Below are 21243 nucleotides of genomic sequence, written 5' to 3' on the forward strand. Positions count from 1 at the left end.
GCGCTAGCACCCCTGAGTACTACTGTACCAATCTGTGAAATACAGGTCTCCTGAATGTTTGGGACCCTACAGTCTGTGGAAGCCCCCACCCATCCCAACCAGTGCTGTCACTCAGTGCCCTCCCCAGTCTGCCCCAGTGCTCCTTACCAAGACTCACAGTGTGTGCCCACCCCATCCCACCCCCGCCACTTCTGCTAAAGATTTCATGGTTCCCTTCATCCACAAACACTAAGTGCCTTCAGAGTACAGTGGCTAGTGTTAGACAAGCCTTCTGCTTCAATGTGTGTGTGTGGGGGGGGGCAACTGTTTGTGTAGATAAGATGTTTCCATCTTGGAGGTGGGGGAGTGAGGAAACAGTAGCGTGTAAAAGGCAGTAATTTAAATAATCAGACACTACACCCCCTGCAGATACCATCAGACTAGGTGCTGCTAGTAAAATTCAGGGTCCCAGTCTTGGATGGCAACCACCCCCGGGCTGCCCTACTTGGGAGAAAGATAGGGGAGCCTCGACCGAGTCCACGCTACGTTCTGAAAACTGGACTACGAAGAAGCCACACGGTCCGTTGGCAAATAGAAAGAACACCGAAGAGGACAGGACCTAGGTTTCTTCACTTCGCTGTTCTGGACAGTAAGGATGTGGAAAATTAAGAAGCCTTCTCCCCTATAAAACAGGACCGACGAGGATGGGATTCGAACCCACGCGTGCAAAGCACAATGGATTAGCAGTCCATCGCCTTAACCACTCGGCCACCTCGTCCCACACACAGTGTTCCTTTCCACATTCCCATATCTCTCATCTCACGTGCATCTCCTTCATGCTTCCATCCTCGTTCCTAGTACTTACTTGGAAAAGTTCATTAGAAGAAGAAGCAATAAGAGTTTTTAAAATTTCCTCTCGGAGGGCTTCAGCCAGGAACCGCGCCATCATCGACTAAGCCGCAGCTGAGCTCTGCTCGGGCTCCCTTCCCCACGGCCCAGCGAGCACACTGGGGTTTGAGGACGCGCTCGGTCCGGGGTGGGGATTGGGGGGTCTGCGTCCGGATCCCGAGGGAGAGATGCACGTCCAGGGGTCCACGGCCGCACGACGTGACCGCGATTAGGTTCGGCATTTGCAAAGCGCGCGCCGAACAGCCGCCGCTGCAGTAGCTCCTCCTCTCTCACAGAGGGCGAGCTGGCACGCACCTAGATCGAGGCGAGCAGACGCGGGGCGGGGAGGAGAGCTGGGCTCGGCTAGCCTCGGCTGGCCTCGGCTGCGCTCGGCAGGCTGCGGTAAATCTGGGCTTGCGGTGGCCGGCAGAGGCTACGGCCGGGTGGTCCCCGCATCGCGCCGGGTGCCCCGAGAGCCATGCAAATGTCCTACGCCATCCGATGCGCCTTCTACCAGCTGCTGCTGGCCGCTCTCATGTTGGTAGCAATGCTGCAGCTGCTCTACCTGTCGCTGCTTTCCGGACTGCACGGGCAGGAGGAGCAGGAACAGTATTTCGAGTTCTTCCCGCCGTCTCCGCGATCCGTGGACCAGGTAAAGTCTCAACTCCGTACCGCGCTGGCCTCCGGAGGCGTTCTGGATGCCAGCGGAGATTATCGCGTCTACAGGGGTCTCCTGAAGACCACCATGGACCCCAACGATGTCATCTTAGCTACGCATGCCAGCGTGGACAACCTCCTGCACCTGTCGGGACTTCTGGAGCGCTGGGAGGGCCCTCTGTCCGTATCAGTGTTCGCGGCCACCAAAGAGGAGGCACAGATGGCCACAGTGCTGGCCTACGCGCTGAGTAGCCACTGCCCGGAGATGCGTGCCAGGGTCTCCATGCACCTCGTATGCCCCTCGCGTTATGAGGCTGCTGTGCCCGACCCCCGGGAGCCTGGGGAGTTTGCCCTGCTGCGATCCTGCCAGGAGGTCTTTGACAAGCTAGCCAGGGTGGCCCAGCCCGGGATTAATTATGCACTAGGCACCAACATCTCCTATCCCAATAATCTGTTAAGGAATCTGGCTCGAGAAGAGGCCAACTATGCCCTGGTGATTGATGTGGACATGGTGCCCAGCGAGGGCTTGTGGAGAAGCCTGAGGGAAATGTTGGATCAAAGTAACCACTGGGATGGCATGGCCTTGGTGGTGCCTGCATTTGAAATCCGCCGGGCCCGCCGGATGCCGATGAACAAGAATGAGCTAGTGCAGCTCTATCAGGTGGGCGAAGTCCGGCCCTTCTATTATGGGCTGTGCACACCTTGCCATGCTCCCACCAACTACTCCCGCTGGGTCAACCTGCCAGAAGAAAGCTTGCTGAGACCTGCCTACGTGGTGCCCTGGCGGGACCCCTGGGAACCATTTTACGTGGCTGGAGGAAAGGTGCCCACCTTTGATGAGCGCTTTCGGCAGTACGGCTTCAATCGAATCAGCCAGGTGCCTAAAAGGGACAGGACAAGTGGGACTGGGGCTGGAGGTGTGTCAGGGACGGAGTGGACATTGACAGAAAGGACATGAAGAAAGAGGAAAGTGGTTAGACGAATGGAATAATTCCCGAGAGGGAGGTGGAATGAAGCTTTAGGGGTGTCTGGGCCCTGGGGATGTCATTAAATTATTGTGATATCTATCTATCTATCTGTCATCTATTTCTGTCTCTTTGTCTCCTCTCTTCTCTCTCCAGGCCTGTGAGCTACACGTGGCAGGATTTAATTTTGAGGTGCTGAACGAAGGTTTTCTGGTTCATAAGGGCTTCAAAGAAGCATTGAAGTTCCATCCCCAAAAGGAGGCTGAAAACCAACGCAATAAGATCCTTTACCGCCAGTTCAAACAGGAGTTGAAAACCAAGTACCCCAACTCTCCCCATCGATGCTGAGTCCTTTCTTCCCCTGGTCTGAGACTTCTTAGCATGTGGCTCCTCAGGCCTGACTGGGGTAAGACACATCCCTCCACTCTACAGAGGTAGCTGTGGTTTTGGAACACTGGACTTGACTATGGGCTGCTGGGATTAAGTCCTAGTTTACCACTAACTAGCTGTGTGGCCTTGAACAAATCCTTTTACCTCTCTGAGCCTCCAATACTCCGTCTGTAAAAAGGGAGGTGAAAATACCTACCTCACAGAACTGCTGGCTCAGATGAGGTGCTCTATGTGGAAACATCCTGTAAACTTCGTACAAATGTGAAGTATTATTAATATTATTACAGTGTTATTATTGTTAGTATTATATTGTTATTATTAACAATGTTGGGTGGATAGCCGCAGAGCAAGAAGTATGAATGGAGTAAATCTGAGAATCTGAGTACTTAATAAAATGAAACTTTTGGAAAGAAAGATGAAAACACAGGACGTAGTGCTCAGTCTGGGGTAGAACTTAAGCTTCTTGATTCTCTCACACCTTGGTCCTCTGAGCTCCCTGAAGGAGCAAGGGTCTTTAGGCCCTGGGGGTTAAACTCTCAGCTCTGTGCCCTTCAGTAGGTTGGGCTGCGCGTTTGCCTTCAGATAAGTGTGTAAATAAACGAGTGTTCAGACCCACAGCTGGCTCTGTTACTCTCCTGAGCTGAGGGGTTGTGGGTGGAAGCATTGTGTTATCTGCAGTGTACTCGAGAGCACCGACCACAATGGTGGGGCAGGCTGGAGGCCTGGGAGATTGTGGGCCGGTTGCTATGGAGACAAGCCCGCGGTATCCCGGCATGCCCGAGCACCAATGCTTCAATTGTAAACTTCGCAACGGGCGCCTTCTGATGACGCACACGGAAGCGTCGGCACCTCCTGGAGAAAGAGGGACCTGCGCAGCTCAAAGCCTGAGGCCAACGGCGGTGGCGTTTACAGCTTGGGTCCAACAGCTCTTGCAGAGTCTCGGACATTTGGCCGAAGGCCCCAGGCCCTACGGTGCGTATGGTCACGCCTAGCGCTGGATTGGGCTTCCCGGGTCCGAGTCAAAGCAGAGACTTAAATGGTCCGGCTCTCGTGCTGGCCTTAGACGAGACTGCGGTTCCCTGGCCAGTCCCCGGTGAATCTGAGGGTGGATCGCGGCAAGATGCTCCCGGAGAGCCGCAGTGAGTTTGTTCTCTGCGTCTTTAGGGAGGGGTATCCCTTCCTTGGAGGAAGTGCTTATACCTCTGTAAAGAGAAATTGCATGTGCACTGAGCTTTACCGTGTTCCTCTTCCACTTCCTACAACCTTCAGCAGTGGTATATCCCGTTTGTTGTACCTGGTTAAAAAGAGACGGTTGTGACTTCGTGCTGCCTCTTAGAAAGTACATATACATAAGTGGAAAGGAATTGCCAGCGCAGGGACCTGGGGCCTGAGGCCTGAGAAGGGAGACAGTCAGGCAATTTTGGGGACCTGGGTTTTCAGAGCAGGAGGAAATGCTACTAAATTCTCCTGCAGGTCCATCACTATAATTAGTTGAATGGGTGGCCACCGATATAAATAGTGTTACCAAGAAGAGAAGTAAAAGCCAATTGCTGCACTGCAAAGGTTTTGTTTACTTTGTGTTTAGAAATCTCCAGTCATCCAATGAGCTGGTATTGCACTGGATGAATGATACAGTTGTGTAGCCCCTGCCCTGATGAGACTCCCACATTCACTGGGTGAATGGACATGAAAATGAAAGAATAGGAGATGGAAATCAGGAAAGCTTGGTGGGGGGGGGGTCTACCCCACTACAGCTGGAGATTCAGGAGTAACAGCAGCATGAAATAGAAACCCCCACTTGGCAAAGAGAGATCTGCATCCAGAATGGCTTATTTCCTCAGATGATCAATCTATTTCTGCAGAGGTTTCTCTCCTACCTCTTTGGTTGACCTTGGGGGTTCCAGCACAGACCCCTTCTCACATTTCTGCCTGACCAGTCACTATATAAAGCCTAAACAACTTGCCATGTGTTGATAACCTAGTTCCTGAAACCTGGGCCTAGTGGGAGCTTACATGCCCATATCCTTGGCCCCCTTTCTCATTTCTAGGTCTTTGTTCTTGCTCTTCACTCTACCAGAAATGATCCTTCTCTTGTCTGCCCAGCCCTCATCTAGTCTATCTTCCTCTGGAAGCTGTTACTGCTGCAGCAAACTCCAGATTCTGTCTAGACACCTTTCCCATAACACCCTAGCTTTGACTCTTCACACCATTATAAAGGTCTGTTTCTTTGCTTTTTTTCCCCAGGAACTTGTCATTTCCTTGAGGCCAAAGACTGTGTCTGTCACAACTATACTCAAGCATCTACCACAGTGACTGTTGGTACCTGGCATGTATTAGGTGCTTAGTAAATATTAGATAAGGGGGCTTGTGGGAAGGGAATGCTTAGCAGTGTTTAATGTTTAAAAGGCCATCTAAGGCAAGCACTGAAAAGTGCTAGCATTTGCTACAAGGAAGTTGCTGTGTAATTCTGCCAGAGTAGTTTCAGTGTGAGTGTTGGGTACCCAGTGAAAGAGTAGGAGGTGAAAGTCAAACAGCAAGTATGCACAAGGCCTGGAGTACTATAGAAGTTAAGTAAACTGGGCCAAGTTTCATATGCAGTCATTCATTTACCAACTTACTTATGTGGGGTTTTTGACATAGACTCACCAGCTATTACCAGCCTGAAACTCACTCTCTTTATTTTTTTACTTTCTAGTACTGGAAATTGAACCCAAAACCTTGTGTATGCTAGCAACCTGTTCAGACTTCTCCTTTTTTATTATTTTTTTTTTCGGGGTTTTTTGTTTTGTGTTTTTTGGATTTTTTTTTTTTTTTTTTTCCCTAAGACAGGGTTTCTCTAGTTAGTCTTGGCTGTCCTGGAACTCCTCTTTAGATCAGTCTGGCCTTGAACTCACAGAGATCCACCTGCCTCTGTCTCCTGAGTGCCAGGGTTAAAGGTGTGCACCACCACCCAGCACTGCTTTTTTTTAATGGTAGGAAAAACCTGAGCACATCTGAACTTCCACATAGGAAGGTGCTTTCTGTCCAAGTCCTTAAGGAATCCTAGGGGTTTGGGATATTGGTATTTAGGGCTCCACATATATGAGGACCCAAGTTCAATCCCCAGTTATTTTACAAAAACAAAATAAAAACCTGAGACTGGGTGGTTTATATGGAACAGAGATTTAGCTAAGTGTAATGGTGAGAGCCTGTGACCCTGTGACATCAGCCGTTTGGGGAAGTGAGGTGTGAGGGATTACTACTGGTTTGAGGCCAACTTGGGCAACTTAGAGATTCTCAAAAAAGGCTGGGACATAGCTGAGTAGTAAAATGCTATCTTTCCCAACTCTCATGAGACAGAGGTAGACAGATCTCTATGAGTTAAAGGCCAAGTTTTAGGACAACCAGGGTTGTTATATAGAGAAATCCTGTCTCCAAAACAACCAAAACTTAAAAAAAAAAAAAAAAAAAAATGAATTTAGCTGGTGGTTCTCGCCTTCAGCCCCAGCACTCAGGAGGCACAGGCAGGTGGAGTACAAGGCCACCTTTGTATGTACAGAATGAGATCCAGGACAGCCAGGACTTCACAGAGAAACCCTGTCTCAAGAAAAACAAAACTAAAAGAATTGGAATTTAATCCCCAGAATCAGATTTTTAAAAATTTTTAAAATGGTGTTGGTTTTCCTAGGGAAATGGTTCAGCAATTAAGAGCACAGGTTCCATTCCCAGCCCCCACATTGCAGCTTCATTACATGTCTGTAACTCCAGTTCTAAGGGACCCTATGCCTCCTTCACAGGCACTGTGCATACATGGTACAAAGACAGTACAAAACATACATTAAAAAAAACTTTCTCAGAGTCCTAGGGTCTGGGAAGACCAAGGTTGAGGATCCTATGTCTGGCAAGAGCCTTTTTGCTGGAGCAGTGCATTTCAGAATGTGGGGAGGAAAGACCCATATCTTCTCAGGAATCCTCTGCTGAATAGACATCAGTACACTGATGGTGACCTAATCACTTTAGAAGCCCCCACCTTGGTCTTGGGCTAGTCAAATGGTCAGCATGTAAAGGACTGCCACCAGTGTCCGGTGTTGATGGTAGGACAGAACTGACTCCTACAGGCTGTCTTTTGACCTCCATATATGCTCCATGATGTGTGTGTGTGTGTGTGTGTGTGTGTGTGTGTGTGTGTGTGTGTAGTAAATGAATAATAGATAAACCTGAAGGTCTGGTTTCTAAACACTGTTACATTGCAGATTAAACTTCCAATATGAGCCAGAAAGGAGGAGCTGAAGATACATAGGGAGAAGGAAACACTGGGGGACTGAAAATGCAGATGATAGGATTTGATGTAGAGCACAGGCAAGGGCTAGAGAATTGTGAGACAGTATTGGGAAGAAAAGCCGAGGACATTGTAGGCAATCACATGGATAAAGAAATGTGTGAGAACTGGCCATTCAGTTCAAGTCCAGTCTATGAAGGTTCTTGTAGGACCCAATCAGAAGCTTGGGTCCAGTCCCATCAGCAGTGGGAATCCTTCCCTGTTGTGACTCATACCTTTGGCCAACTCCCTGTTTGGCTGCACTGATAGCGGTCAATGGTAAGTGATAGCCCATACACCCTCTCCCAGAGCCCAGATGCCCATCCAGCCTCCAGGCAAAGAAGCAGAAGAGATGGAGGCAGAAGGCGACTCAGCAACTGAGATGAATGGAGAGGCGGATGAGAGTGAGGAGGAACGGAGCGGCAGCCAGACTGAGTCAGAGGAGGAGAGCTCAGGTGAGTCCCTGCAATGTGTGTCACTTACGTGTACACACATGCACAAGCACACACAAAAGAGCAGCAGCTTGCCCCTGCAGCACCAACTAATTGGCCTCTCTCTCTCAGAGATGGATGATGAAGACTATGAGCGGCGCCGCAGTGAGTGTGTCAGTGAGATGCTGGACCTGGAAAAGCAGTTCTCAGAGCTGAAGGAAAAGTGAGCTTGGGAGTCTTGGGTGGGCCTTTGGGCAGCTGGGGTGCAAATGGTGCGTAAGGGGAGCGGGCGTCTGGCAAGCACTTGAGGACAGGTGATCACTGGAGAAGCTGGGACGCAGCTGTCTTTTGAATTCCAGGTTGTTCAGGGAACGGTTGAGCCAGCTGCGCTTGAGACTGGAGGAGGTGGGGGCTGAGAGGGCCCCAGAATACACCGAGCCTCTGGGAGGGCTGCAGCAAAGCCTAAAGATCCGAATTCAAGTTGCAGGTCTGTAGCTGCCCTCGCTCCCCAGAACCATGGCTTTCTGTCACCTGTCACATTTGCTCCTCCTGCCTTTCCCTACTCTTGTGGATCTCCTTTTGGGGGACATTGGGGCCCCTAGCCAAGCAGATCTCCTCTCCCCGCTTGCAGGAATCTACAAGGGCTTCTGTCTGGATGTGATCAGGAATAAATATGAGTGTGAACTCCAGGGAGCCAAGCAGCACCTAGAGGTGAGCTGGCAGGTGGGCCTCTGGGAGGGAGCCTGAGGTCTCAGCTCCCCTGGCTGAGTGTCTCCTCCCCTCCCAGAGTGAGAAGCTGCTGCTGTATGACACACTCCTTGGGGAGCTGCAGGAGCGGATCCAGAGGCTGGAGGAGGACCGGCAGAGCCTAGACATCAGCTCTGGTGAGGCAAGGGCCCAATCCTGCAGAACCTCCCCACCCCTGGAGCTCAGCTTCCCAAACTGCATAAAGAGCCAAATAGCCCACTTCCTGGGGCTCCTGTGAGAACTGAATGAATCGTCAGGGAAGAGTCTAGCTCAGTATTCCACATATAATGGGGACTCAAGCAGAGTGGTTCCCCTGCCCATCCCCATTTAGAATGGAGGGTTATCCAACTGACACGTGGATGCATACAAAAAACCATAGTCCTCTCCATGATGGTGGCATCTGTGTTCGCATGGGGTACCAACAATAGAAATGTAGGCAAATGGAAAACTGGAGCTTAACTATGAAGGGCAGTGCCTTTTTCACAGGCTTGTACCAGTGTGCAGTAAGGACTGAGTGGTCCCAAGAGGCCACCAGCCTCAAGCCCAAGATTGGGGCCATTGCCCTGATTGTGATGGGGAAGGGAGGGGAGACCAGGTTGGTCCACAGGGGTGGTGGGAGTTACCTGTGGTCACTGTCCTGATCCTGACTTGAGTCTCTGGGCACAGAGTGGTGGGATGACAAACTACACGCCAGAGGCAGCTCAAAGACCTGGGACTCATTGCCACCCAGCAAGAGGAAGAAGGCACCTCTCGTCTCTGATATCCTTCCGCTCAGAGTCGCCCTGAAACTGGGCGAGACAAGGCAGGCCCTGGGCTCAGGGAAGTTAGCGGGATTGTATGGGACAGAGTCAAACTAGAATCATTCATGGTCATTTGATGTCACTTGAAATGTCCAGCCGTCAGGATTTTCTTCTGTGTCCTGGGTCCTCTTGAGCTCAGTGGAGACCAAAGAAACAGAAAACCTAGCTCACTGACTCCTAGTAATTTCCTGAGAAAGGATGAGCCTACAAAGCCTTCTGGCTTTCCCTCGGTGTCCTGGTGTCAGCCCCATGCTGTCTCAGGCCTTGCTCAACCCTTGTGGAGCTATTGCTTGTCTATGCAGTAGTGTCATGTCAGATGCTGTGTCCTCTGAGGTCTTTCCTGGTCCATAGCCCCCAGCCCTATGCATGTGTTCTCTTCCGTATTGAGCCGTGAGACAGGGGACTCTGTCTATGACCCGCCTGTGCTGCAGAGCATAGCACTGAGTGGAGGTCTGCCACCTCTACAGTGTCAGCCCTGGGACCACCTCAGGATGGAGGTGGGATGGAGACTTTATTGAACCATTGTGGGTAAAGGTAGATTTCAGAACCAGAGCACAGTGTGCTATCAGGAGGGAAGAGGCCAGGGTCCACATTTAGGTGAGGGAGGGTCCAATGAGGCCGTTCCTGACAGAACCATACAAAGCAGCAAGAGCAGGGCTCCCCGGGATGGCATGGGACTTGGTCAGCTGATCTGGAAAAAGGCTGAGAGTGAGTGAGGGAAATGGGTAAGGTATCATGACCAACACAGTCACCAAGCACTAGGGTCCCTGAGGCAGGAGGTGGAGCTTGGATTAAGCCCAAGGTCTCACTGAGTGTAAAGGCGCGGGCCTTTAATCCTATTGCTCAGGAGGCAGAGGTAGGTAACTGAGTTCCAGACTAGCCAGGGCTACATGGAGAGACTGTGTCTCCCAAAAAAAAAAAAAAAAGGCTCTTGTCACCCCCCTCACACTACCCATGTACCACCTCTCCTAAGCGGCAGGTGGGTGGTACTGCCACCTGTCCACCCGTGGCCTTCCAGTGGAGCCGGTCCTGTGTCTCCTGCTTCCTTGACCCCTGTGCAGGCCCATACATTGTATACATGCTGCAGGAGATCGACATCCTGGAAGACTGGACGGCTATCAAAAAGGTGGGTCCTGCCCCCCTTTCCCTCATACACACACATACACACACACACACACACACACACACACACACACACACACACACACACACACACGCTGGTGCCGGCTCCGGTATCTGAGGGTATCTAGGTAGTTTTCTCCCTGCTCCTCAGCAACAGCTGCCTCAGCCCTGGTACCAACTTTGTGGTAACTTGTTTGTAGTCCTCCTGCCTAGACTGACCTGAGGAAAGGATATGTTCTGGTTAGCACTTGGTCCAGGCAGCTGCTAGACTGGCCCCTGAGAAGAGAAGTCTCAGAGCTTGGTGTAGAGTTTTTTCTATTTCATGCAATTTGACTCAGCAGCTTTTTGGGGGGGGAGGGCATTGTCAGCAAGTTAAAGCAGACTCTGAAGGGCCCTTTCTTCTCTCCGCCCAGGCCAGGGCAGCAGTATCCCCTCAGAAGAGAAAAGCAGATGGTAAGAACCAAAGAGGTGGCCCTGTCAGAGTCCATAGCTTGATGTCACTTTGAGGATTTTGTGGGAGTTTGGGGAATGGGATCCAGGTTGGGAAAGCTCTTGGCTGACGGAACAAGGATGTAGAGATAGGATGGAGGGGAGGGCCCAGTGGTAGAGCCTCGCCTCCGGGGGCAAGACCCTGGGCTGAAGCTCAACACCACAGAAAGATAAAGGTGGACTGGAGCCCTCCTGCAGCGAGGCGGGTCAGAGAGGGCAGGAAAAAGAAGCCCTGTGGGTGCGGAGATAAGGCACCTCCCTCAGGGCCTTCAGGCAGTGGTTCTCTTGATTCAACTTCCTTTTAGTGGCTTTTCCATTGCTCCTAGGACCCTGACCCTGCATTTCCACTCAGAGGGTCCTTGGAGCAGCTGGCACCACACACAGGACTAACATTTTTCTGCAAAGACAGGGGGTTGCCTAGTAGCTCTCTAGTGCTACTGCTGTCCCCTGACCAACACTGGCCTGGACTCCTCTGTTCTCCTTGGGGATCTGCATAGCTGTGACCCTGAAGCTGATCTGGCCAGCAAGACTCCATCCCTGCTCCTCCCCCCCCCAGAGTAACTTCCTCAGTGTCCCCCCAATAAAATGGACTTCATCAAAGTGGCAACCCTTCTGACCCCCAGCCTCTGGGCCAGGAGCTGGGCCCCACTGCAGGAGAACTCTTGAGCCAGAAACATGTTGGGGTCTTGCTATCCTGGCTGTCGCTGGAGATGGCAGCTCCCAGTCTTTCTCAGGGCCATTCCTGGTGTCTGCCTCCCAGATCCTAAAGACTGGAATAAAACTCATCCTGGGACCTCGACGTGACCGATGTGTGTCTGCTGTTCTCTCAAAGGGAATAAGGCTTTTATGGGGAACACTGGGACAGACCCTTCTGGGGTCCCTGTAGTTTGGGACATCGTGACTTAGAAAAGAGCCTGTGCCCTGAGCTGGAAGCTACACGTGGCACAGGCAAGCAAGTGGGGCACATGGCTTGGCATGGCAAAGGGGCTGTGACACGTGCCTGCAGGCCAGGTCATGTCTGCACCTGCCCCAGTCACTTGGCAGATTGGCAAGGCAGGCTCACAGGCAGGGCCTGTGTGTGGGAGGCAGCTAGCAGCAGCACCATGTGCTTGCGACCTCACAGCCACACTCCCCCCTGGTTAGCAGTGAGTGTCAGAACCACCCCCAGAACCTCAGTTAAGCAAAGGGTTTAGTTTCCATGGAGACACAGCATCCTTTCTCCATAGCAACCTGAAATCACAAAACCCAAGTTAAGTTCAGGAATGAGTCATCTGTGACCAGTAGGGGGTGCTCTCCCACAAGGCTGACCCCCTCCAAGGCAGGAACAGATGAGCAAGTGACCACAGACTTCTTAAGGTGACACAGGGGTGAGGCTTGGGCCTATGGGAACTTGATCTGCTCTGTTTAACTCCTCCCTACCTAGCCACATAGTGGCATAGTGTAAGGAGACTATCTGTGAGGAAGGGCTGTATGGAGGTGGTCTTCCCACAGCTGAGGCCCTCAGAGTGGCACTAACATGGAGGGGACCCTGCCATTCAGGGCTGGACCCAGAATAGAAGAAGTGGACATTGGCCACATGGAGTGGACATATAAGAGTTAACTGGTGGGGTGTGACAGGGCGAACCGCCTTCAGGAAGTGTTACTCACCGCCAGGAATGTGCGCGCCTGTGCCTTGGGGGTTGGATTCTCTTCCTGAGTCCCAGGAGAAGCTGAAGGAGCTCCCAGCCATGGAGAACCCTGGGGAGACAGAAGCATACCCCTTGGAAGCTGCCAACCTGAACTTTGTGCCTGGGCACCAACAGAAAGAAAAGTTAGTGAAGTTGGGAGGCCAACTGGGTGTAGGGGATGAGGGCAGCGGCAGGAGGGGCTGGCAAAGACAGGATAGGTAGGAAGCCCAGAACAGGGAAAGAGGGAAGATCAGGAAGACCCCTGCTCAGGTCTGGGTGTTTGCCCCCAGGCCATCTCCCGACCCATTGTATGACACACCTGATGCCAGCGGGGCACAGGCAGGCGGGGCCCAACAACCAGCGCGCACTGTGAGCCTGCGGGAGAGGCTGCTGATCACCCGGCCGGTGTGGTTACAGCTGCGGGCCAATGCTGCAGCCGCACTGCACGTGTTGAGGACAGAGCCTCCAGGGGTGAGTCTTTCTCCTTCTCCAGGACTGGCCTGCCAAGGGTGGGAGAGAAAGGGCCTGGACATGAGGCACTTGAGCCTCCTAATCCTGTTCCCTTGCAGACCTTCCTGGTACGGAAATCTAACACTCGCCAGTGCCAGGCTCTATGTGTGCGGCTGCCAGAAGCCAGTGGCCCCTCTTTTGTCTCCAGCCACTTTATCCGAGAGAGCCCTGGCGGTGAGGGGGCTGGCCTGGTGGGGAAGGGGCTGGAGACAGGCGGGGTAGGGAGGTCCCCAGAGAACAGCCTCACTCCCAGTGTCTCTCAGGCATCTCTTTGGAGGGTTCAGAGCTCATGTTCCAGGACCTGGTTCAGCTCATCTGTGCATACTGCCATACCAGGTGAGTCTGTCTTCCTGCCGAATGGGTACCTCATGTCCACCCCCCTGCACCTGAATACACTTGCTCTTGACTGCTCCTTGTTCTGACCTTAGGGACATTCTTCTCCTCCCACTCCGGCTCCCCAGAGCCATTCATCAGGCAGCCACCCACAAGGAGCTAGAGGCGATCTCCCATTTGGGCATGGGTAAGGGTTCCCTGCAGCCCATTGCACAGATGGACACATAGAGACCAAATGGGGGGGAAAGGGGGCAACCAAGCTTTTTTTGTGTGGGCACCCTCCTGAGTCAGCTCTGAGGCTCCCATTGATTTCTGATTGCTAGAGTTCTGGAGTTCCTCCCTCAACACCAAGGTTCAGCAGAGGCCTTCTGAAGCCCCACCGATACCCAGGCTGAAGGCTCGCTCCCCTCAAGAGCTGGATCAAGGCACTGGTGCAGCCCTCTGCTTCTTCAACCCCCTTTTCCCAGGGGATCTGGGCCCCACCAAACGTGAGAAATTCAAGAGGAGTTTTAAAGTGCGTGTATCCACAGAGACCTCCAGCCCTCTGTCTCCACCTGCTGTGCCGCCTCCCCCAGTCCCAGTGCCGCCAAGGACTTCTTCCAGCCAAACAGAAAGACTGCCTCCTCGAGAGCTGCTGCAGAGAGAGAGCTCAGTGGGGTATCGCGTGCCAGGGAGTGCTTCTGGCCCGAGTCTTCCTCCACTACCTTCACTTCAGGAGGCGGATTGCTGCTCCCCTAGCAGCTCAGAGGAGGAGGGTTCTCCAGGAAGCCCTACAACCTCCCCACGCCTGGGCCGCCCAAGGCAGCAGCGGCCTTTGCTTCGGTCCATGAGTTCTGCTTTCTGCTCTCTGCTCGCACCTGAGAGGCAGGTGGGCCGGGCAGCCACAATGCTAATGCATAACCGATACACAGCTGTGGGTCAGCTAGTGCAGGACCTATTGACCCAGGTTCGGGCTGGTCCTGAGCCCCGGGAGTTGCAGGGCATCCGCCAGGCCCTAAGCCGGGCCCGGGCCATGCTGAGTGCAGAGCTGGGCCCTGAGAAGTTGCTACCGCCGGAGAGGCTGGGTAAGGCCCCAGCCCTGGCCTCGGGTTCAGTTCCTGGCTCTCTATCCTTCCTCATCCACCTCTCTCCCTGCCTTGGTGCCTAATGATATACTCCTGGTTTCCCTGCACCCCACTTCCCCCATACTGCTGTTGCAGTCATTTCCATCCCCCATCCCTCTCCCTACCGCCTGTCTTGACCAGGGCCTCCTGCTCTTCCAGGCCCCTTCCCCCTGACTGTCTACTCTCCTCTGGCAGAATTGGTCCTGGAGAAGTCCTTGCATCGCTCTGTTCTCAAGCCTCTTCGACCTATCCTAGCTGCCCGCCTGCGGCGCCGGCTTTCTGCAGATGGTTCCCTTGGCCGCCTAGCTGAGGGTTTACACCTGGCCCGGACCCAGGGGCCTGGAGCCTTCGGGTCCCACCTGTGCCTCACCTACCCAACGGAGACAGAACAGGTGCGCCAGAAACTGCTTCAGCTGCTTGGCACCTATTCACCTAGTGCCCAGATCAAGTGGCTCCTGCAGGCCTGCAAGTTGCTCTACACAGCCCTGAAAACCCAGGCGGGTATGACCTCACCACCTTCCCCTTCTCTGGCTCTTTCTGAGTAGAGACTGAGCCCTCTTTCTCAGGGAGAAGGACCCAGGACCCTAGAACTGCAAAGAGGACAGAAGGATCCAACCTGCCCATCTCAGGGGTTTTAGAGAGTAGTGTCTTTCTTCCCTGTAAACTTCCCTGTGGTTGCTATGATAGTCTGGCCTTGTCTAGGGTTCTAGCAGGTGGAGGGGAGGAGTCACTGTCTACCACAGGGTTGAACCCTAGCCTTTGGGCCTCTGAGGAGGCTGGAACTCCCTCCTTCCCATTTTTCCACAGGTGAGGATGCAGGTGCTGATGAGTTCCTGCCTCTGCTGAGCTTTGTCTTGGCTCAGTGCGACCTTCCTGACCTCCTATTAGAAGCTGAGTACATGTCGGAGCTACTGGAGCCTACCCTGCTCACTGGAGAGGGTGAGGGTCCCCTCACTTCCTGTCTAGGTGGAAATGAGGCTTCTGAGTTGCTGAGCAAGCAAGGAAGGCAAGGCAGAATGCCCTACTCCACCCTGAGCTGCATTCTATGTACCCTGTTTCCTAGGTGGCTACTACCTGACCAGCCTCTCTGCCAGCCTGGCCTTGTTGAGTGGCCTGAGCCAGGCCCGCTCTCTCCCACTCAGCCCGGCTCAGGAGCTCCAGCGCTCTCTGGCCCTCTGGGAACAGCGCCGCCTGCCGGCCACCCACAACTTCCAGGTAAAGGGCCCTTCCACATGTCTACTCCAAATTGGCCTTGACCAGAGAGACTCTGACATCACCCAGCACAGTTCCTCTAGCCCTGCATCAGCCTTCAATAGAAATAGAGGCCCATCTAAGTATCAGAGCAGCCCTTGTAGGGAATGTGTTCCATGGGACAGGCACTAGACTGTGAGCTCCAAGACAGCCTTCTTGAATCTTCACAGAAACTCTGAAATAGGGCTATTGTTTGCCCCATTTTACAGATAAAGAGGTAGAAACTGAGGTGAAGAGTGACATCTCCTTGGCCCCCAATATCAGTCAAGGTTCTGCCTTCCTTGTCATAGACCTTCAGTCTATGTTCCCTCCCATTTGGACCCTGGCCAGGGTGCGCTACCTTGAACTTCAACCTTCTCAGTCTTGCTAGGAATCCAGACTTTGTAGCCAGGCCCCAGCTTTGTCCCAGCTCTATCACTTTTTTTCCTGTGCCTTGGTTTTCTCATCTCTGAAATGGGCATCTGGGCTGCCATGAAGGTGAGATGCACTGGTGCATGTTGGGGTTAGTGCTAGGTAATTAGCCCCAGGAACAGTTAGGGAACGAGCCCTGCATGCAGGGCACTCACCTCTTGGGTGTCTTTCGGGATTCTGAAGTTCCCTCTGGACTGGCCTTGCACCTATGCCACCACATTTTCTCTGCCCCAGTGTCCCCTTGGAGCTCACAAGGCTCCTGTCGCTCCATTCTACCATAGACGTGTGCCACCCCTGTCCCTGCACAGCTTCAGCTTGTTCCTTCTGTTTTGGAGGTGACCACCCAGCATAGCTGAGAACTTCTTGTCTTCTGCACAGCACCTCCTCCGAGTAGCCTACCAGGATCCCAGCACAGGCTGCACCTCCAAGACCCTGGCTGTGCCCCCAGGGTCGTCAATTGCCACCCTGAGCCAACTCTGTGCCACCAAGTTCCGAGTGACCCATCCTGATGCATTTGGCCTCTTCCTCTACAAGGACCAGGGCTACCATCGCCTGCCCCCTGAAGCCCTGGCCCATGGGCTTCCTACAACTGGCTACCTCATCTACCGCCGGGCAGAGAGGCCCGAGACCCAGGGGGCTGTAACAGAGAAGGCAAAGGCAGGCAGTGAGAGGCAAGAGGTGGGAGCATGGGAGGAGGAGAAAGGGACCCTGAATAGTGAGGGAGAGTCAGAGACAACTGTAGACCGAGGAGGTGAGGGTCAGGCCAGAGGGGGTCATGTACAACCAGAGGAGCAAAAGGCAGAGGGAAGCCGGGCTGCAGAAGAGTAGCCAGGAAGAGCCAAGAGGGTCCCCTGGGCCTCCAGGAGCCTCTAATCTACTCTTCCCAGCTGCCAAGCTTCCTTCACCACCCACACCCAGTTGTCTGTGTGTCTGCCACCACCTCTATCTGATCTTCATGAGTCCACCTGCTAGGAAACAGGACTGGACACATTGACTAGGGCAAAGTCAAGAGAGTTAGGAGACTCCAAGACCCTGTGTCCAATGCCCCTGGCCTGTGTTCCTCCCTAGCCCACAGAGATAAATGTGCCCGGAAAGGGACAGATTCATCTAATAGCCGACTCCAGCATAGGAGGAGAGTGTTCCTGGCTTCTTTTGCCTCTCCTGCTGCCCATGGGCACAGGCAAGGTTGCTGGAGTTTCAAGACCCTGAACAACTCTAGGGACCAGGGTGGTGGCAGAACAACAGCAAAGGTCCCAAATGGCTCTTCCCTGGTCTGCAAAGAGGGGATATGAGTACATTTTTCAGGCTCCTGGAGTGACCCAAGCCCCACATGGATAGTTGGTGACAAAGACTGGGCAGGGGAAAGGGAGGAAAGGACAGGTGTTAGCAGTGACATCATTCCTCAGGGCACCTGCCCTTAGCAGGCAGGCTTCATCTGTGTCTCCTTCCTCAGTCAGTCCAGAGATTGTCCTGGAAGCTGGATCACAAGAGAGAAAGCACCTATGTTCCAGCCTTTTTACAAGATCAGAAATCTAGTGAGGCACTTAAGTATTTCTGGGAAACTGGACCCTGGGAAGTAATGGCCACTAGCTGGAAGAGAAGTTTCCAGAACAGAGAGAAGGTGCTCCACAAACATTGTCTTCGCACTCCTCTTTTGGGGCTCTTGCAAAAGCTTGGCCATAAGGCACAGCATGTAGCTTGTGGGTCCCACTGCAGGTGATTCCCAAGATGTTTTAGCAAACTATTCCTCAGTGCCAGAGGGAAGCTGACTGCAAATCTGAGCAGAGGAAAATGCCCACCGATAGCCACAAGAGGGCATGCACAGCCTAAGAAGCTATGGGAGGGTGACAGCTCCCCCTCCCCATTCCCCGGGGTGAGATGGGGATAAAGCGAATTTAAGAGCCATAAAGTGTAGGCAGTCACTGGCCTTATACTCTTACAGCTATTGATACCCTGGGAAATGAGGGCAGAGGCCACTTGCAGCAAGTCAGGGATTCTTAGGGAAGAATTGTTTCCAGTCTCAGAGGCACTCTCCTGGGACTCAGCAAAGGACACCAGCTCACAAGTCATTACAACAAGGTGACAGAAGTGTGGGCTTCAGGTCCACGTCTACCCAGTATAGGGCTCCAAAGTAGTCACTAAGCCACCAGTGTTCTTCCTTCCCCACTTCCATGCCTTTCCCTAGGAGGGGAAAGTGTGTATGAGAAGGGACAAGTTCTTCTGGTATCTAATATTGGGCATAGGGGGAGGTGGTGCCAGCTCCTTGTGCCTCTCTCTACCACCCAGAGGCACAGACAGGGTTGCTGGGACTTCACGGCCTTGCACATGGCCCTTTATTCCATGATATGTCCTCCCTCCCCCCAACACTTTGTACAGGATGGAGCTCTCCACAGGTGCTCAATAAATGGTGTCCACTGACTGAAGCTTGATAACTAGCAGTAAGAGATGGGTGGGGTGGGGGTAGGAAAGCTGTTTCTGGGAATGAGATGCAGGACATATGGTGCTCAGTCCCAGGGGAAGGACCTGGAATGTCTGCAAAGGATGCTCAGAGAACCCTGCAGGCAAGATACAGAGCTGGTCTCATGGGAACCAGGTCTCTGGGACCTCCACAGGCCCTGCCTGTTTGTGCTCAGTTCTAATTCTGGGCTCCTAGAATTCAGTGTAGATCCAGCTGTGGCTTAAATAAGCACTTCTGGATCCTGCCTCATGTCTGAACTTTTTTTTTTTTAATCTAATTACCTATCAATCCAGGCCAAGTCAGTATGGGCACAATTTGATATCAATAGAAGACCAGCCAGGCAGGGTTGGTGGTAATACACCAGTCTGAGACTAGTCTCTCCATCTTATTTTTCTTCTCCCAATGTTTCCATTTTATAAACAAGGAACCTGAGTCCTTCTTCAGGAAAGTGGTTTGTTACAGACAGAAAACTCAACATATACCTTCCAGAGAGAAAGAATAATTTAATCATACTCTCAGCAATCAAAGCCAGGCATCTGTAATCCCAGCACTGGGGGAGCTAAACAGAGGAATGAGGAGTTAAGGGTTATCCTTGGCTACATAGTGGAAACCAGCCTGGATACACAGCCAGACCCTATCTTTAAAAATAAAGGTGTGTGGATTTTGTGGGATAGTTCCAAGTGCTGCAATCTGGGGGGGGGGGTGTAACCTTGAACTACTGCATTCCAGTAAACTCTACCATTCCTGCCATCTTCCATGTCCTAGAAGTCAAGGCTCTGAGATGTGCGGTGTCTTCCAGTGACCACTGCTGCAGGGCAGGATGGGGACATTGGTTTGGGTGTCTTGAAAGCAGACATGTCATTTCCTTGCTTGACAATGTTGCATTTGCCATTTTAAAATCAGGGCAGTTGTATGTGTGAGTTTGTTTATTATCTGTCTTCCCCAGTAGCATGCCAGAGCCATACTGGCTTTCTTCCCAGCAGTCCTTCAAGGACCTAGAACAATGCCTAGGCTGGAACTGGCAATTGTAAAAATGATGCAAAATGGTAGATTCCGGAAGACTCCATCAAAACCCATCCTGTCTGTTCCAGGGGTCACATTCTGTACCACTTCTACCAAAGGATATGCACACCTCATTTCAGCTCCACACCAAGGGCTCTTCTCCCCTGGTGCTATCCCAAGGAATGAATACCCTACTGGAGGTAGAAGACCACCAGGCATCGCTTGAAAGGTGGTCAGGAGTAGAGTGCGGAAAGGGCCCAGCTGGGCCAGAAACAGGGGCCTATGTGATGGTCCGAGGGGTGGAGTGAACAGCAGTCACTAAGACTCACTCTGACCCACCCTCCTCAGCATCCTACTGTGGCCTTATGACCAGTGTTCACACCCACAGATTAGAGCATAGTGACTCTCTGACCCACATTCCAGTGCAAAGTGATACTGTTATCCCAGTGTTACTACAGTGCCAGGCACCCCCAAGGATAACACACATACCCAGACCCCACTATGACCTATTTGGGGATTGTGGACCCAGGCCTATAGTGACACAGACTTCCTGACACGGGTCTCTGTGCAAAAGTGCCAACAACACTCAGTCTCCATTTGGTACAGTTACATCCATGTTCTGGATAGATGTAACACTACAGCTTCTGCTTCCTATTCTGTCTAAGCCCAGGAAATGAATCACCCCCAACCCAACACACACACACACACTCACACACACACACACACACACACACACTCACACACACATTTTACACACACACACTCACACACACACATCTTTTTATACTTTGGAGCATGAACAGGAGGTCCAACCCCAATCTCCTAATATCTGGCCTACCCCTGCCTACCTCCCCCACCCAGCCCCCTGTGGGCCCCCTGAGGAAACTGAATTGCTGAGAAGCCCCCTGCAAGGGTGTGGTAGCCTCACAGGCTAGGCAAGAGTTGAGACAGGCATGCTGGGCGGGGCAGCTTGAGCTCATCAGATTCCAGCCTGATTCACAGGAGGAGCTGAAGGATGGAGGATGGGAACCGGCATTGGCCCAGGAGCTGGGGCTCTGGGTGGCTGAGTGGGCTTTGGATCCAAATGTCATGGTGGTGGCCCCTCCCGAAGGGTACCCCCTGAGTGAGACTTAGGCCCCTTTGCAGAGCTGTAGGATGAGACAATCAGCCCCGCCTTCCAGGCTGGGAAACACACCCCTCCACCCCCTGCAACCTTCCCTGGCCTTAGCAGCTGGATGTCTTTAGCTGGGGAGGTGACCTTCACAGTCCATCTTGGATCCTCCAGGCTCAGCCTGGCAGTCTACTGGTAGACTCCTAAAGGTCGGGAAAAGCTAGACTTGTCTGGTCCCATTGCATGGGTCTGATAGGGTTACAGACCCATGTTGCCCTGTACTGTCAGGCAAACCCTCTGCCAGAAGGAGAGAATGCCTGGGCTGCCCCAGCACCTCAAATGTTTTCTTGCTGAGATCGAGCCCTTTGCTCCTGCCATCCCCAGAACTCCTTGTGTTCCCAACTGAGGGATGCTTACAGGAGGTGGGGGGGGGGGCAAGCCCAGACTCAGCTGCAGGGTGACAGGAAGAAAGGATGGGGGCAGGGTGAGGGTGAGGGTACAGGAAGTGCCTTTCTTGGAACTCTGCACCAAAATAGCCCATTCCATCCCAACTTCGAGTCTGGTGTCCCACGGGGGAGGTGTGTGTCACCAAGGAGACCCTCACTGGGGAGGAGCATGAACTGACCTCAGTC

The 21243-nt window shown here is 52.8% G+C and overlaps 3 protein-coding genes and 1 non-coding gene across 5 annotated transcripts; 3 read left to right on the forward strand and 1 right to left on the reverse strand.

Annotated features, from left to right (window-relative positions):
• Positions 1–675: 675 nt before the first annotated feature.
• On the reverse strand, positions 676–757 carry Trnas-gcu (transfer RNA serine (anticodon GCU)). The gene has a single exon. It is a non-coding gene; the product is annotated as a tRNA-Ser (tRNA).
• A 424-nt stretch (positions 758–1181) lies between these two features.
• On the forward strand, positions 1182–3496 carry B4gat1 (beta-1,4-glucuronyltransferase 1). The gene is made up of 2 exons (XM_051193615.1): positions 1182–2401; positions 2646–3496. The coding sequence occupies exons 1-2, from the start codon at positions 1346–1348 to the stop codon at positions 2835–2837; spliced, it is 1248 nt and encodes a 415-aa protein (XP_051049572.1). The 5' UTR covers positions 1182–1345; the 3' UTR covers positions 2838–3496.
• Positions 3497–3643: 147 nt separating this feature from the next.
• Positions 3644–11569, forward strand: Brms1 (BRMS1 transcriptional repressor and anoikis regulator). 2 transcript variants are annotated; one of them, XM_051193617.1, is made up of 10 exons: positions 3644–3851; positions 7486–7631; positions 7740–7830; positions 7967–8094; positions 8239–8318; positions 8395–8491; positions 9021–9110; positions 10213–10280; positions 10690–10729; positions 11092–11569. In XM_051193617.1, the coding sequence occupies exons 2-10, from the start codon at positions 7493–7495 to the stop codon at positions 11097–11099; spliced, it is 741 nt and encodes a 246-aa protein (XP_051049574.1). In that variant the 5' UTR covers positions 3644–3851; positions 7486–7492; the 3' UTR covers positions 11100–11569. The 2 variants fall into 2 exon arrangements, 1 of the variants encoding a protein (XP_051049574.1); XR_007835041.1 differs by lacking the exon at positions 3644–3851 and adding an exon at positions 3888–4018 and having other exon boundaries at positions 9021–10280.
• Positions 11570–12292: 723 nt separating this feature from the next.
• On the forward strand, positions 12293–16996 carry Rin1 (Ras and Rab interactor 1). Its single transcript, XM_051193610.1, has 10 exons — positions 12293–12575; positions 12723–12903; positions 13002–13116; positions 13206–13278; positions 13371–13462; positions 13599–14339; positions 14574–14879; positions 15186–15317; positions 15442–15593; positions 16419–16996. The coding sequence occupies exons 1-10, from the start codon at positions 12421–12423 to the stop codon at positions 16866–16868; spliced, it is 2397 nt and encodes a 798-aa protein (XP_051049567.1). The 5' UTR covers positions 12293–12420; the 3' UTR covers positions 16869–16996.
• The last annotated feature ends 4247 nt before the right edge of the window (positions 16997–21243 follow it).

This window comes from Phodopus roborovskii, unplaced genomic scaffold (assembly GCF_943737965.1).
Source record: "Phodopus roborovskii unplaced genomic scaffold, PHOROB, whole genome shotgun sequence".
NCBI classification, from domain to species: Eukaryota; Metazoa; Chordata; class Mammalia; order Rodentia; family Cricetidae; genus Phodopus; species Phodopus roborovskii.